Genomic DNA, 15,656 nt, shown 5'->3' with positions numbered 1-15,656 from the left:
GTCAGGAGATCAAGACCATCCTGGCAAACACAGTGAAACCCCGTCTCTACTAAAAATACAAAAAATTAGCCAGGCGTGGTGGCAGGTGCCTGTAGTCCCAGCTACTCGGGAGGCTGAGGCAGGAGAATGGCGTGAACTGGGAGGTGGAGCTTGCAGTGAGCCGAGATCGTGCCACTACACTCCAGCCTGGGTGAAGAGCGAGACTCCGTCTCAAAAACATAAATAAATAAAAAATAAATTGGGAGTGTCTCCGAACCTATTCTGGTTCAGGGGCTGCCCGTTAAAAAAAAAAAAAAAGAAAGGTAAATTAAAAAATAAACATGTTCACTGCAGAATTCCTAGAAACATATAAAGTACAAATAAGAAAATAAACATCACCCATCAGCCTACCACCTAGAGATGACCACTAACATTCTGTCTTTCTAGTCTTTCTTTTATTTGTATACATATATTTTAAAAGTTAACATTTTTGGTTTTAACTATTTTTAAGCAACTCAAGACTATCACCTGTAGTAATTCTCAATTTTATAGTAGTGCCTCAATTTTATAGTAGAAAGTGAACTGAGTCAATCTTTCGGCAACTATACAACTCTACATACTATTTTGTAGCCCTACATTAATCCTGTACTGCAGGCTGGGCATGGTGGCTCATGCCTATAATCCCAGCACTTTGGGAGACCGAGAAGGAGGGATTGCTTGAGCCCAGGAGTTCGAGACCAGCCTGGGCAACATGGCAACACCCCATCTCTAGAAAAAATACAAAAATTAGCCGGGTGCAGTGGTGCGCACCTGTAGTCCCAGGTAATAGGGATGCCAAGGCAGGAGGATCACTTGAGCCTGGGAAGCAGAGGTTACAGTGAGCCAAGATCACACTGTACTCCAGCCTGGGGTGACAGAACAAGACTCTGTCTCAAACACACACACACAAGTCTCAAACACACACACACCTATATTGCGAAAATATTATCCCATGTTTTTGACATCCTTTTATCGCATTACTTTTTAATATGCCATACTTGATCCAACCAATTTTATACTAATCATTTCAGTTAGTTCTAATTATAAATAATATCACAATAGAACCACAGATATATTTTTAAACACATCCATGATTATTTTCTGAAGATGTGAGTTTCTAGAAGGTGAAATGCTAGGTTAAACAGTAAAGCAAACTCTTTTTTTTTTTTTTTGAGACAGAGTCTCGCTCTGTCGCCCAGGCTGGAGTGCAATGGCGTGATCTCAACTCACTGCAACCTCCACCTCCTGGGTTCAAAGAATTCTCCTGCCTCAGCCTCCTGAGTAGCTGGGATTACAGGTGCCTGCCACCACACTCAGTTATATATATATAAATTTTTTTGAGACGGAGTCTCACCCTGTTGCCCAGGCTGGAGTGCAGTGGCGTGATCTCGGCTCACTGCAACCTCCGCCTCCCGGGTTCACGCCATTCTCCTGCCTCAGTCTCCCGAGTAGCTGGTACTACAGGTGCCCACCACCATGCCCGGCTAATTTTTTACATTTTTAGTAGAGACAGGGTTTCACCGTGTTAGCCAGGATAGTCTTATCTCCTGACCTTGTGATCTGCCTGCCTCAGCCTCCCAGAGTGCTGGGATTACAGGTGTAAGCCACCGCGCCCAGCCTATTTTTCTATTTTTAGTAAAGACAGGGTTTTACCATGTTGGCCAGGCTGGTCTCAAACTCCTGACCTCAGGTGATCTGTCTGCCTCAACTTCCCAAAGTGCTGGGGTTACAGGCATGAGCCATCATGGCTGGCTTAAAGTTTTTGGTTTTTAAATCAAGTTACTGCTGCCCTACGCGTGGTTTCCTTCTAAAATTGCAACTAGATGAAGATTAAACCATACTGGGAAAAACTGTACATTAAAATTAATTCCAATATACAATCACTTGCTATTTGTGTTAAATAATGTGACAGCTACACTTCACTGTGCTAGGCACTGTGCTGAGTACTATAATTTGTATGATAATCTGATAAGGCTGATGCTAACTATCTTCCTTGAGAAAGGAAGAAACTGGAAAATATTCCAAAAGAATAAGTGAGTTTGTAGGGCAAAAAGAAAAGATTAAAAGGAGGAGGAATCCATTATTATACCAAAATTTCAGGACTAGATGAGAAAAACTGACAAGAAACTCTCATAAATAGGAATCAAATGGATTGAAACAAGATCTTAAGTATGAAATAAGGTTGGGCACTGTGGCTCACACCTGTAATTCCAGCACTTAGGCTGAGGCGGGTGGATCATTTGAGGTCAGGAGTTCGAGACCAGCCTGGCCAACATGGTGAAACCTCGTCTCTACTAAAAATATAAAAATTAGCCACCAGGGGTGGTGGTGCACACCTGTAATCGCAGCTACTGGGGAGGCTGAGGCATAAGAATCGCTTGACCTGGGAGGCGGAGGTTGCAACGAGCCAAGATCGCACTACTACACTACAGCCTGGGTGACAGGGCAAGACTCCATCTCAAAAAAAAAAAAAAAAAAGTATGGAATAGAACTCTATCCCTTGGTGCTTTCTATTTCTATTGATAGTACAGTACATTGTTCCCATACTTATCAATCTTGCTACTGTTTTTTTTTCTCTTATCCAAGGTGTTGCCTCCTCTGCTTTTTTTTGTTGTTGTTTTTTGTTTTGTTTTGTTTTGTTTTGGGGACGGAGTCTCGCTCTGTCGCCCAGGCTGGAGTGCAGTGGCGCAATCTCGGCTCACAGCAAGCTCCACCTCCCAGGTTCACGCCATTCTCCTGCCTCAGCCTCCTGAGTAGCTGGGACTACAGGCACCCGCCACCACGCCCAGCTAATTTTTTGCATTTTTAGTAGACATGGGGTTTCACTATGTTGGCCAGGCTGGTCTTGAACTCCTGACCTCGTAATCTGCCCACCTCGGCCTCCCAAAGTGCTGGGATTACTGGCATGAGCCACTTGGCCCAGCCTCCTCCTCTGCTTTCTAATCAGGCCTATATGATTTGTTCTCCCACCTTTCTACCTTTGAACAAACTTCATTAGCTGTATCTGTTTTAGCAATGATTACATTCTTTACCCTTTCATTGTCACATTACATAAAGTAAGAAAGATCTATACATACTGCCCCAATTATCTCCCCTTCCTTCTTATGCTCTGTAACTGTCTTATATTCTAAAAAGCACTCTGAAGGGGTACTAAAGACATCATCCAATGCAACAGTCTTTTCTTAGTTTTCATTCATTGAGCCTCTCTGCAGAGTTCCAGAGTACCCACATTCTCCATGTACTTCAACTACCACCCTTTATGAAGACCCTTTTACATTTTCAGCTCCATCAGAGCAGTAGTTTAATACCAGTTAGGTATCAGAATCATCCATGGAGCTTAAAAAAAATCCCCCAAGCCCTACCTCTACAGGTCCTGGTTCAGTAGAAATAAAGTACAGCCAGAGCATCTATTTCATAAAGCTCCGCAGGTGCAACTAAGGTTGGTAACAGCTAAAACTAGAGAAAGAAATTTTCATCTTTCTTTTGAATCCCAAGACTAATCTATTCATGAATTTATTTCCACATACATCAGGTCTCAATAATTTCAGGAGCTTTATCATCTAAATAAAGATTTGAGGGATTTTCTGGGAAACGTCACATCCTAGAGTATACATAATCATATTATTGGCTCCTTTCCAAAGCAACATACAAATATTCCCAACTCTTCTACCTCTAGTAAGAACAGCATTCTCAAACTTTTTAGTCTCAGTACCTCTTTATCTTTACACTCTTTCTTTTTTTTTTGTAGAGACGAGGTCTCCCTATGTTGCCCACGCTGGTCCTGAAGTCCTTGGCTTAAGCAATCCTCTTGCTCTCACCTCCCAAAATGCTGGGATTACAAGCACGAACCTCTTCACATGCTTAACAATTGAGGACTCCAAAGTTTTTGTTTCTGTGGGTTATATTTACTGCAATTAAAATAAAAACTTTTTTTTTTTTTTTTTTTTGAAACAAGAGTCTCACTCTGTCGCCCAGGCTGGAGTGCAATGGCGCGATCTCAGCTCACTGCAACCTCCGCCTCCCCAGTTCAAGTGATTCTCCTGCCTCAGGCTCCCGAGGAGCTGGGATTACAGGTATGTGCCACCACATCCGGCTAATTGTTGTATTTTTAGTAGAGACAGAGTTTTGTCATGTTGGCCAGGCTGGTCTCAAACTCCTGACTTCAGGTGATCCACTCACCTCGGGCTCCCAAAGTGCTGGGATTACAGGGGTGAGCCACCACGCCCGGCCAAAATAAAAACTATTAATAAGATAGTTAAAAACCATTTCACTTAAAAAATAATAATAAACTCATTACACATAGGGCAAACATCTCTTTTTAAACGAAAAAGAACAAATTTTCACTTTTATTTATTTTTATTTATTATTATTATACTTTAGGTTTTAGGGCACATGTGCACAATGTGCAGGTTAGTTACATATGTACACATGTGCCATGCTGGTGCGCTGCACCCACTAACTCATCATCTAGCATTAGGTATATCTCCCAATGCTATCCCTCCCCTCTCCCCCGACCCCACAACAGTCCCCAGAGTGTGATGTTCCCCTTCCTGTGTCCATGTGTTCTCATTGTTCAATTCACATCTATAAATGAGAATATGCGGTGTTTGGTTTTTTGTTCTTGCGATAGTTTACTGAGAATGATGATTTCCAATTTCATCCATGTCCCTACAAAGGACATGAACTCATCATTTTTTATGGCTGCATAGTATTCCATGGTGTATATGTGCCACATTTTCTTAATCCAGTCTATCATTGTTGGACATTTGGGTTGGTCCCAAGTCTTTGCTATTGTGAATAATGCCGCAATAAACATACGTTTGCATGTGTCTTTATAGCAGCATGATTTATAGTCCTTTGGGTATATACCCAGTAATGGGATGGCTGGGTCAAATGGTATTTCTAGTTCTAGATCCCTGAGGAATCGCCACACTGACTTCCACAATGGTTGAACTAGTTTACAGTCCCACCAACAGTGTAAAAGTGTTCCTATTTCTCTGCATCCTCTCCAGCACCTGTTGTTTCCTGACTTTTTAATGACTGCCATTCTAACTGGTGTGAGATGGTATCTCATTGTGGTTTTGATTTGCATTTCTCTGATGGCCAGTGATGGTGAGCATTTTTTCCTGTGTTTTTTGGCTGCATAAATGTCTTCCTTTGAGAAGTGTCTGTTCATGTCCTTCGCCCACTTTTTGATGGGGTTGTTTGTTTTTTTTCTTGTAAATTTGAGTTCATTGTAGATTCTGGCTGTTAGCCTTTTGTCAGATGAGTAGGTTGTGAAAATTTTCTCCCATTTTGTAGGTTGCCTGTTCACTCTAATGGTAGTTCCTTTTGCTGTGCAGAAGCTCTTTAGTTTAATTAGATTCCATTTGTCAATTTTGGCTTTTGTTGCAGTTGCTTTTGGTGTTTTAGACATGAAGTCCTTGCCCATGCCTATGTCCTGAATGGTAATGCCTAGGTTTTCTTCTAGGGTTTTTATGGTTTTAGGTCTAACGTTTAAGTCTTTAATCCATCTTGAGTTGATTTTTGTATAAGGTGTAAGGAAGGGATCCAGTTTCAGCTTTCTACATATGGTTAGCCAGTTTTTCCAGCGCCATTTATTAAATAGGGAATCCTTTCCCCATTGCTTGTTTTTCTCAGGTTTGTCAAAGATCAGATAGTTGTAGATATGTGGCGTTATTTCTGAGGGCTCTGTTCTGTTCCATTGATCTATATCTCTGTTTTGGTACCAGTACCATGCTGTTTTGGTTACTGTGGCCTTGTAGTATAGTTTGAAGTCAGGTAGCGTGAAGCCTCCAGCTTTGTTCTTTTGGCTTAGGATTGACTTGGCGATGTGGGCTCTTTTTTGGTTCCATATGAACTTTAAAGTAGTTTTTTCCAATTCTGTGAAGAAAGTCATTGGTAGCTTGATGGGGATGGCATTGAATCTGTAAATTACCTTGGGCAGTATGGCCATTTTCACAATATTGATTCTTCCTACCCATGAGCATGGAATGTTCTTCCATTTGTTTGTATCCTCTTTTATTTCATTGAGCAGTGGTTTGTAGTTCTCCTTGAAGAGGTCCTTCACGTCCCTTGTAAGTTGGATTCCCAGGTATTTTATTCTCTTTGAAGCAATTGTGAATGGGAGTTCACTCATGATTTGGCTCTCTGTCTGTTGTTGGTGTATAAGAATGCTTGTGATTTTTGTACATTGATTTTGTATCCTGAGACTTTGCTGAAGTTGCTTATCAGCTTAAGGAGATTTTGAGCTGAGACAATGGGGTTTTCTAGATATACAATCATGTCCTCTGCAAACAGGGACAATGTGATTTCCTCTTTTCCTAACTGAATACCCTTTATTTCCTTCTCCTGCCTAATTGCCCTGGCCAGAACTTCCAACACTATGTTGAATAGGAGTGGTGAGAGAGGGCATCCCTGTCTTGTGCCAGTTTTCAAAGGGAATGCTTCCAGTTTTTGTCCATTCGGTATGATATTGGCTGTGGGTTTGTCATTTGTCATAGATAGCTCTTATTATTTTGAGATACGTCCCATCAATACCTAATTTATTGAGAGTTTTTAGCATGAAGGTTGTTGAATTTTGTCAAAGGCCTTTTCTGCATCTATTGAGATAATCATGTGGTTTTTGTCTTTGGTTCTGTTTATATGCTGGATTACATTTATTGATTTGCGTATATTGAACCAGCCTTGCATCCCAGGGATGAAGCCCACTTGATCATGGTGGATAAGCTTTTTGATGTGCTGCTGGATTCGGTTTGCCAGTATTTTATTGAGGATTTTTGCATCAATGTTCATCAAGGATATTGGTCTAAAATTCTCTTTTTTGGTTGTGCCTCTGCCCAGCTTTGGTATCAGGATGATGCTGGCCTCATAAAATGAGTTAGGGAGGATTCCCTCTTTTTCTATTGATTGGAATAGTTTCAGAAGGAATGGTACCAGTTCCTCCTTGTACCTCTGGTAGAATTCGGCTGTGAATCCATCTGGTCCCAGACTCTTTTTGGTTGGTAAGCTATTGATTATTGCCACAATTTCAGCTCCTGTTATTGGTCTATTCAGAGATTCAACTTCTTCCTGGTTTAGTCTTGGGAGAGTGTATGTGTCGAGGAATTTATCCATTTCGTCTAGATTTTCTAGTTTATTTGCATAGAGGTGTTTGTAGTATTCTCTGATGGTAGTTTGTATTTCTGTGGGATCGGTGGTGATATCCCCTTTATCATTTTTGATTGCATCTATTTGATTCTTCTCTCTTTTTTTCTTTATTAGTCTTGGAAGCGGTCTATCAATTTTGTTGATCCTTTCAAAAAACCAGCTCCTGGATTCATTAATTTTTTGAAGGGTTTTTTGTGTCTCTATTTCCTTCAGTTCTGCTCTGATTTTAGTTATTTCTTGCCTTCTGCTAGCTTTTGAATGTGTTTGCTCTTCCTTTTTTAGTTCTTGTAATTGTGATGTTAGGGTGTCAATTTTGGATCTTTCCTGCTTTCTCTTATGGGCATTTAGTGCTATAAATATCCCTCTACATACTGCTTTGAATGCATCCCAGAGATTCTCGTATGTTGTGTCTTGGTTCTCGTTGGTTTCAAGGAACATCTTTATTTCTGCCTTCATTTCGTTATGTACCCAGTAGTCATTCAGGAGCAGGTTGTTCAGTTTCCATGTAGTTGAGCGGTTTTGAGTGAGATTCTTAATCCTGAGTTCTAGCTTGATTGCACTGTGATCTGAGAGATAGTTTGTTATAATTTCTGTTCTTTTACATTTGCTGAGGAGAGCTTTACTTGCAAGTATGTGGTCAATTTTGGAATAGGTGTGGTGTGGTGCTGAAAAAAATGTATATTCTGTTGATTTGGGGTGCAGAGTTCTGTAGATGTCTATTAGGTCTGCTTGGTGCAGAGCTGAGTTCAATTCCTGGGTATCCTTGTTGACTTTCTGTCTCGTTGATCTGTCTAATGTTGACAGTGGGGTGTTAAAGTCTCCCATTATTAATGTGTGGGAGTCTAAGTCTCTTTGTAGGTCACTCAGGACTTGCTTTATGAATCTGGGTGCTCCTGTATTGGGTGCATATATATTTAGGATAGTTAGCTCTTCTTGTTGAATTGATCCCTTTACCATTATGTAATGGCCTTCTTTGTCTCTTTTGATATTTGTTGGTTTAAAGTCTGTTTTATCAGAGACTAGGATTGCAACCCTTGCCTTTTTCTGCTTTCCATTTGCTTGGTAGATCTTCCTCCATCCTTTTATTTTGAGCCTATGTGTGTCTCTGCACGTGACATGGGTTTCCTGAATACAGCACACTGATGGGTCTTGACTCTTTATCCAATTTGTCAGTCTGTAAACTTTAAAGTCGGGGTACACGTGCAGGATGCGCAGGTTTGTTACACAGGTAAACATATCATGGGGGTTTGCTGTACACATTATTCCATCACTGAGGTATTAAGCCTAGTATCCATTAGTTTCTTTTTTTTTTGGAGACAGAGTCTCACTCTGTCGCCCAGGATGGAATGCAGTGGCTGCCATCTCGGCTCACTGCAAGCTCCGCCTGCCAGGTTCACGCCTTTCTCCTGCCTCAGCCTCCCGAGTAGCTGGGACTACAGGCGCTCACCACCACGCTCAGCTAATTTTTTTGTATTTTTAGTAGAGACAGGGTTTCACTCTGTTAGCCAGGACGGTCTCGATCTCCCGATCTCGTGATCTACCTGCCTTGGCCTCCCAAAGTGCTGGGATTACAGGCATGAGCCACCGCGCCCAGCCTTTTTTATTTTTGAGACAGAGTCTCGCTCTGTTACCCAGAGTGGAGTGCAGTGGCGCGATCTTGGCTCACTACAATCTCTGCCTCCCAGGTTCAAGCGATTCTCCTGCCTCAGCCTCCCGAGTAGCTGGGACTACAGGTGCCCGCCACCATGCCCGGCTAATTTTTATATTTTTAGTGGAGACAAGGTTTCACCATATTGGCCAGGCTGCTCTCGAACTCCTGACCTTGTGATCTGCCTGTCTCGGCCTCCCAAAGTGCTGGGATTACAGGTGTGAGCCACCGCGCCTGGACTAGTTATTTTTATTTTCCAAAACAAACAAAACATTTAGTAAGAAGAATGGTATTGTTTTTGGATCTCTTTGGTGTTTGCCTTAATAGAAGGCAACTAGATTCTCACAACTGCTTGTTAAGGGCTGAATGTTTGTATCTCTCCAAAATTCACATGTTGAAATAATAACACTTAATGTTATGGAATTAACAGTTGAGGGCTTTGGGAGGTAAAGTCATGAGGATGGAGCCATCATGAATGGGATTAGTCACTCTTACAAAAGTGACCCTGGAGAGCTCTCTAGCCTTCTTTCTGCCACACAAGGATATCAAAAGAAGTCCAAAGTCTGAAACCTGGAAGAGAACACTCACCAGAACCTAACCTTGCTGACATCCTGACCTTGAACTGCTAATCTCCAAAACTCGGCAAAATAAACTTCTGTTTTTTATAAGCCACCTAGCCTATGGCACTTTGTTACAGCCCACTGAACTAAGATCCTGCTTTTGAATTCAATCTACTTTAATTATCAGACATCATGTAGACTCTGGAAAAGGCTACTGTACATTCTTGAGAGAGTAAGAGTCAAAATACAATTAGTATCTTAGTATCAACATGAAATTAATTTTGATCTTGTGGATCCCCCATGTCTTAGGGATCCCCTAATGACATTTTGAGAACTCTATACCATTCCACCACTGAAGAACAACTCTATACATTCTACCACTGAAGAACGCTCTATACATTCTGCCCCTAAAAAACAACTCTATACATTCTACCCCTGAAGAACAACTCTATACATTCTAGCACTGAGGAACACTCTACGTTCTACCACTGAAGAACACTCTATACATTCTACCACTGAAGAACAACTCTATACGTTCTACCACTGAAGAACACTCTACACATTCTACCACTGAGGAACACTCTATACATTCTACCACTGAAGAAAAACTCTATACATTCTATCACTGAAGAACACTCTATACGTTCTACCACTGAAGAACAACTCTATATGTTCTACCACTGAGGAACAACTCCATACGTTCTACCACTGAGGAACACTCTATACATTCTACCACTTAAGAACTCTATACGTTCTACCACTGAAGAACACCCTACACATTCTACCACTGAAGAACAACTCTATACGTTCTACCACTGAAGAACACTCTATACGTTCTACCACTGAAGGACATTTGGGTTGTTTCTCCAAGTATTTACTGAGTGCCTAAATTATTTTTCAAACATGAAGTTAAAGATTTCATTCATTGACTTGTTCAGCCATCAGAAATCATACTGCGGATCTGCAAAGAGCTCCTCTGTCCTACTTATTTCTCTTACCTCAAGCTAACATCCTCATTGCCATTACAACGTGGAAATCTGAACTTTTTCCTAGCCAATCAGAGTTTAAGACAATCCTCTATCTCTGTACATTCAGTAACAGTGGCAGCTGTTCTATTTTAGCCCCTGTGACATGTAAGCAATAAACATACAAAGGCAAGCTCAATCTTATGAGATTCTAAGCTGCCCCTAGATATCATTTATTTCAAGACTCAGATCATAACATCCATAAAAGGAAAGCTTTTCTGACACTTCATGAACTAGATCATATTTCACCTTATCCATTAAATCACTCCTGATCTTCTTAGTACAAAATCTGTAAAGTCCTACAATACTATTTGAATTTCTCTTATGACATTTCTCCCACACTACCTTTTCCATCTTATCTCTAACACTGGAAATTAATTCCTTGAAGTAGAAGACCACAACTTTATGTACCCCCTAGGACCAAATCAGTTTAGGGTATCTATCAAGTATTTAACACTGAAATATATTAATGTTAAATATTTGATAAACATTAATAAATATATTTCTGGTTCTTAGAACTCTCAACAGTTATTTTAAAAACAAAGAATACAAAAAATATGTAGTATGTTCAATAACATTTATAAGAAATATTTGAGCAGGGCACAGTGGCTCACTCCTGTAATCCCAGCACTTTGAGGGGCTGAGGCAAGAGGCCGAGGCAGGTGGACCACCTGAGGCTGGGAGTTCGAGACCAGCCTGATCAACATGGAGAAACCCTGTCTCTCCTAAAAACACAAAATTAGCTGGGCATGGTGGCATATGCCTGTAATCCCAGCTACTTGGGAGGCTGAGGCAGGAGAATCGCTTGAACCCGGGAGGCAGAGGCTGCAGTGAGCCAAGATCGTGCCATTGCACTCCAGCCTGGGCAACAAGAGCAAAACTCCGTCTCAAAAAAAAATTTAAATATAAATCACTGGAACTAAACTTCATTTGCTACAGTTAAATACCTGTCATGAAACTTATTCCCTTAGGTTCAACTAATCAAAAAATTATTAGAGATGAATAATTTTTTTTAAGGGCCCAATCTGAGTTATATGTACTTTTCTTGAGACAGAGTCTCATGCTGGAGTGCTGTGGTGCCATCACGGCTCACTGTGGTCTTGATCTCCCAGGCTCAAGCCATCTTCCCACCTCAACCTCCTGAGTGGCTGAGACCAGAAAGAGGTCCCACCACGCCTGGCTAATTTTTAAATTTTTTGTAGAGACAGGGTCTCCCTGTGTTGCCCAAGCTGGTCTCAGATTCCTAGATTCAACTGATCCTCCCAAAGTTCTGGGATTACAGGCATGATCCACTGTGCTCAGCTTCAGTTATATATATTTTGAGGATATAATGGGATATTAGCTGTAAACACAGAACTAATTATGTTCAACCTACCGGAGATTATTTTTATGTTTTTCAACATATAGAATAAAAACCAATTTGGAAGTTAGTTTGTCAACATAGTTTTACACATCTGAAAAAGATTTAGTTCTTTTATTTGAACAAATATTTATTCTAAAATTCTGATATTGCTGATAAAGAAGTTAACACGCCATATAGTGTTCAATTACCACCTTCAATCAAGATGGTTATAAATAAGCTTCCAGATTATCAAAAATAACTAAATGTACAGAGTTCCATATTATCTCTAAAGCATTCATTTCTGAGTGTCACCTTTGGAAGATTTATCAAATCCTAAAGTTTTTGGATGATAAGATAAGGAGTCTGGAGGTCATTTTCTATGCAGAATGTAATAGTAGTCTCCACATACTTAAAGAGTTCTCATATATAAAAGAAAATTTGCTTTCTATAACTTTACCGAAGTGATAGGCATGCTTTAATTCAAATTAAGAGGCCAGGCACAGTGGCTCATACTTGTGAGGTAGTATGCTGTTTCACTGAATATATTTAAGCTGGAGTTAGTCATCCATTAGACAGACTATTAAAGGAACATCTCACCTGGATGGAGATAGGAGCTCATGATATATAAGATCCTTTGCAATTCTAAACTCTGAATATAATTTAGACTACGTATAAACTGAAGTTACTTTTAAATGACTTAAAATGTTTAAGAAACAGTGTTATGCCTATCGAAGGCTACTGAAATTTTTACCAGGTTTTAGATCTAAACAAAAACCCAGGCATAGAGGAGTACTGATGCATTTCCTCCACGTTAAGCATATGCTAAAGACAGCACACTATGAACACACAAATAACAGCTTTCTATTAAAGCTTACTTTCAAAACTTACCAGAATTCTGTTGGATTCCCCATCGCACTCTCATCCTGAATTGCTGGGCACCACTTTGCTGGAGGAGTCTTCTATTTAGTCTTGGAAAATTCTGCTTCTTCCCTTCCTTTCGATTCAACTTGATGATATCATCTATGATAGAGGAAATGCCAATTATTTTCATTTTAACTTAACTCAATTACTCAGTTTCATTTTCTAGCTGATAGATGTCCTACGTTCCTAACTTCTTTTCTACTTTGAAAGCACTTCCATAAGAGGATAATAACAAGAATCAGCCATTTTACAATAGCCCAAAGCAGATCTACCAATTAATGAAGAGTGCTATTGGCCATAGTATTTCTTTACCTGATGAATCAAGCAGAAGCCTGTTTACAAAAGTTATTCCTACTTATTTCCCATAATCACAGAAGCCTCCATTTTCCTACTTACTTCCCATAATCACAGAAGCCTCCATTTTCCTACATACTTCCCATAATCACAGAAGCCTCCAATTTCCTACTTATTTCCCATAATCACAGAAGCCTCCAATTTCCTACTTACTTCCCATAATCACAGAAGCCTCCATTTTCCTACTTACTTCCCAAGAACACAGAAGTCTCCATTTTCCTACTTACCTCCCATAATCACAGAAGCCTCCATTTTCTTACTTACTTCCCATAATCACAGAAGCCTCCATTTTTTAAAGATGACCCCCTTCCGGCCAGGCACGGTGGCTCACACCTATAATCCCAGCACTTTGGGAGGCTGAGGTGGGCAGATCATTTGAGGTCAGGAGTTTGGGACTGGCCTGACCAACATGGTGAAACCCCGTCTCTACTAAAAATACAAAAAATAAATAAATAAATAAATTAGCTGGGTATGGCAGTGCATTCCTTCATCCCAGCTACTCGGGAGGCTGAGGCAGGAGAATTGGTTGAACTTGGGAGGCGGAGGTTGCAGTGAGCCAAGATCACGCCACTGCACTCCAGCCTGGGTGACACAGCGAGACTCCATAAAAAAAAAAAAAAAAAGTAAAAAAAGATGACCACCTTCCAATATATAGGTAATCAAAAATTAAACCATTCAACTAAAATACTAAATGTTGAAATTCAGCAAATATTTATTGAGCATATACTACATGCAACGAATATATGTGTCAGGTTGTGCTATAACTGAAACAAAAGTAAAATACGGTCCCTTTTCTAAATAAGTTTAAAAGTACTGATGGAAACAGACATGCAAATAGAAAATACAAAATTAAACAAGTGCCATAATAAAGGCATAGTACAAAAAATACTAATGGCTCACCTCTAGCAAAGTACTTCAAGGTTACCTTATTTTTCTTTCTACACTGATCTAAGCCTCATTACTTCCAAACATACTTCCAAACTGCCCCAAGGTAATTCACAAACAAAAATACCACAACAGAACAAGGTGAAGACCAGAAAACTAAATGTACTCCAGATTCCCATTTATATCTGTTAAAGGAGGTTACTAGAAGTCAAAAATACTCATTTAAGAAATATCCAGCTGGGCACAGTGACACATGCCTGTAACCTCAGCACTTTTAGAGGTGAGATGGGAGACTGCTTCAGCCCAAGAGTTCGAGACCAACCTGGGCAACACAGCAAAACTTCATCTCCACAAATAATTTTTAAAAATTAGCCAGGCATGGTGGTGCGTGCCCGTGGTCCCAGCTACTCAGGAGGCTGAGGTGGGAGAATTCCTTGAGCTCAAGCGGTCAAGGCTGCAGTGAACCACGATCACGCCACTGCACTCCAGCCTAGGAAACAGAGCAAGACTGTCTCTCAAAAAAAAACAAAACCATAAACATTTCCTCCACAGTCCTAATTCCAGTATTATTTGATAATTGAGAAAGCAAATAAAACAAAGAAATTGCATACAGTCAACAACTTCTTAATAAAACTCTATGAAACTAATTAAACTCAATTTTTTTTGTCACTATAATTAGTCTTTCCAGAAGTCAGAGAAGGAAATATAACTTGAAGGTCCTTTGTAATATATTACTGTTCTACCTAACCAATCTCTAATCTTTAAGACTCTTAATTACACTCAAATATTCACACAAAATATCTCAAATCTCCCCAAAATATTTGTCTTCTTGAAATTAATGTCCAACTACAAAAGAGTTCATCAAAGTTTTTTTTTTTCTCTTAAGATTCTTTTTATTTTCAATTGACTTTATTTTTTAGAGCAGTTTTAGGTTTACTTGAGACAAAGACACACAGATTTCCCCTATGCCCCCTGCCCCCTACACATGCATAGCCTTCCCCATTTTAACATTCCCCTACCAGAGTGGTACATTTGCTACAACTGATGAGCCTACATTGATTGACACATCGTTATCGCTCAAAGCCCATAGCTGACATCAGGATTCACACTCGGTGCTGTGGATTCTGTGGGTGTGGAAAAACATACAATGGCATGCATCCGCCATTATAGTGTCACACAGAGTAGTTCACTGCCCTAAAAATCCTCTGTGCTCCCCTTCCTCTCTCAAACCTCTGGAAACTAGAATTGATTCTTGAACAACATGGGTTTGAACAGCATGGGCCCAATGATATGCATTTTTTTTCAATAAAAGTTGCGCTAAGTATGCCTGCCTCCCCTTCCACCTCCTCTACCTTGCCACCTCTGCTACTCCTGAGACAGCAAGAAAAGTCCTCCCCTTCCTCCTCCTCCTCAGCCCACTCAGTGTGAAGATGTCAAAGATGAAGACCCTTATGATGACCCACTTTCACTTAATGAATACTAAGTATATTGTCTCTTCCTTATGATTATCTTGGTAACATTTCTTTTCTCTAGCTTTCTTTATTGTAATATAGTATATAACATACAAAATATGTGTTAACTGACTATGTTATCAGTAAGTCTTCTGGCCAACAGTAAGCTATCCATAGTTAAGTTTGGGGGAGTCAAAAGTTATACATGGATTTTTTTTCCCCTTAAAAAAAAAACTTATTTTGAAATATCTATAAATTCATAGAAAGTTGCAAAGAAATGTATAAGGCGGAAAGATGCAAACT

At 40.1% G+C, this 15,656-nt stretch overlaps 1 protein-coding gene across 3 annotated transcripts in view; it reads right to left on the bottom strand.

Moving 5' to 3' along the window:
- Nucleotides 1–15,656, bottom strand: part of FYTTD1 (forty-two-three domain containing 1) — a 38,729-nt gene that overhangs the window by 15,978 nt on the left and 7,095 nt on the right. For all 3 annotated transcript variants that reach the window (XM_063721602.1, NM_001133462.1, XM_054550372.2), the window contains 1 exon segment: nt 12,631–12,762. In XM_063721602.1, coding sequence (XP_063577672.1) covers nt 12,631–12,762 — 132 coding nt within the window.

The sequence above is a fragment of the Pongo abelii genome, chromosome 2, assembly GCF_028885655.2.
Source record: "Pongo abelii isolate AG06213 chromosome 2, NHGRI_mPonAbe1-v2.0_pri, whole genome shotgun sequence".
Classification (NCBI taxonomy): domain Eukaryota; kingdom Metazoa; phylum Chordata; class Mammalia; order Primates; family Hominidae; genus Pongo; species Pongo abelii.
Note: the sequence above shows the minus strand (reverse complement) of the source record. Positions and strands in the feature narration are given on the sequence as shown.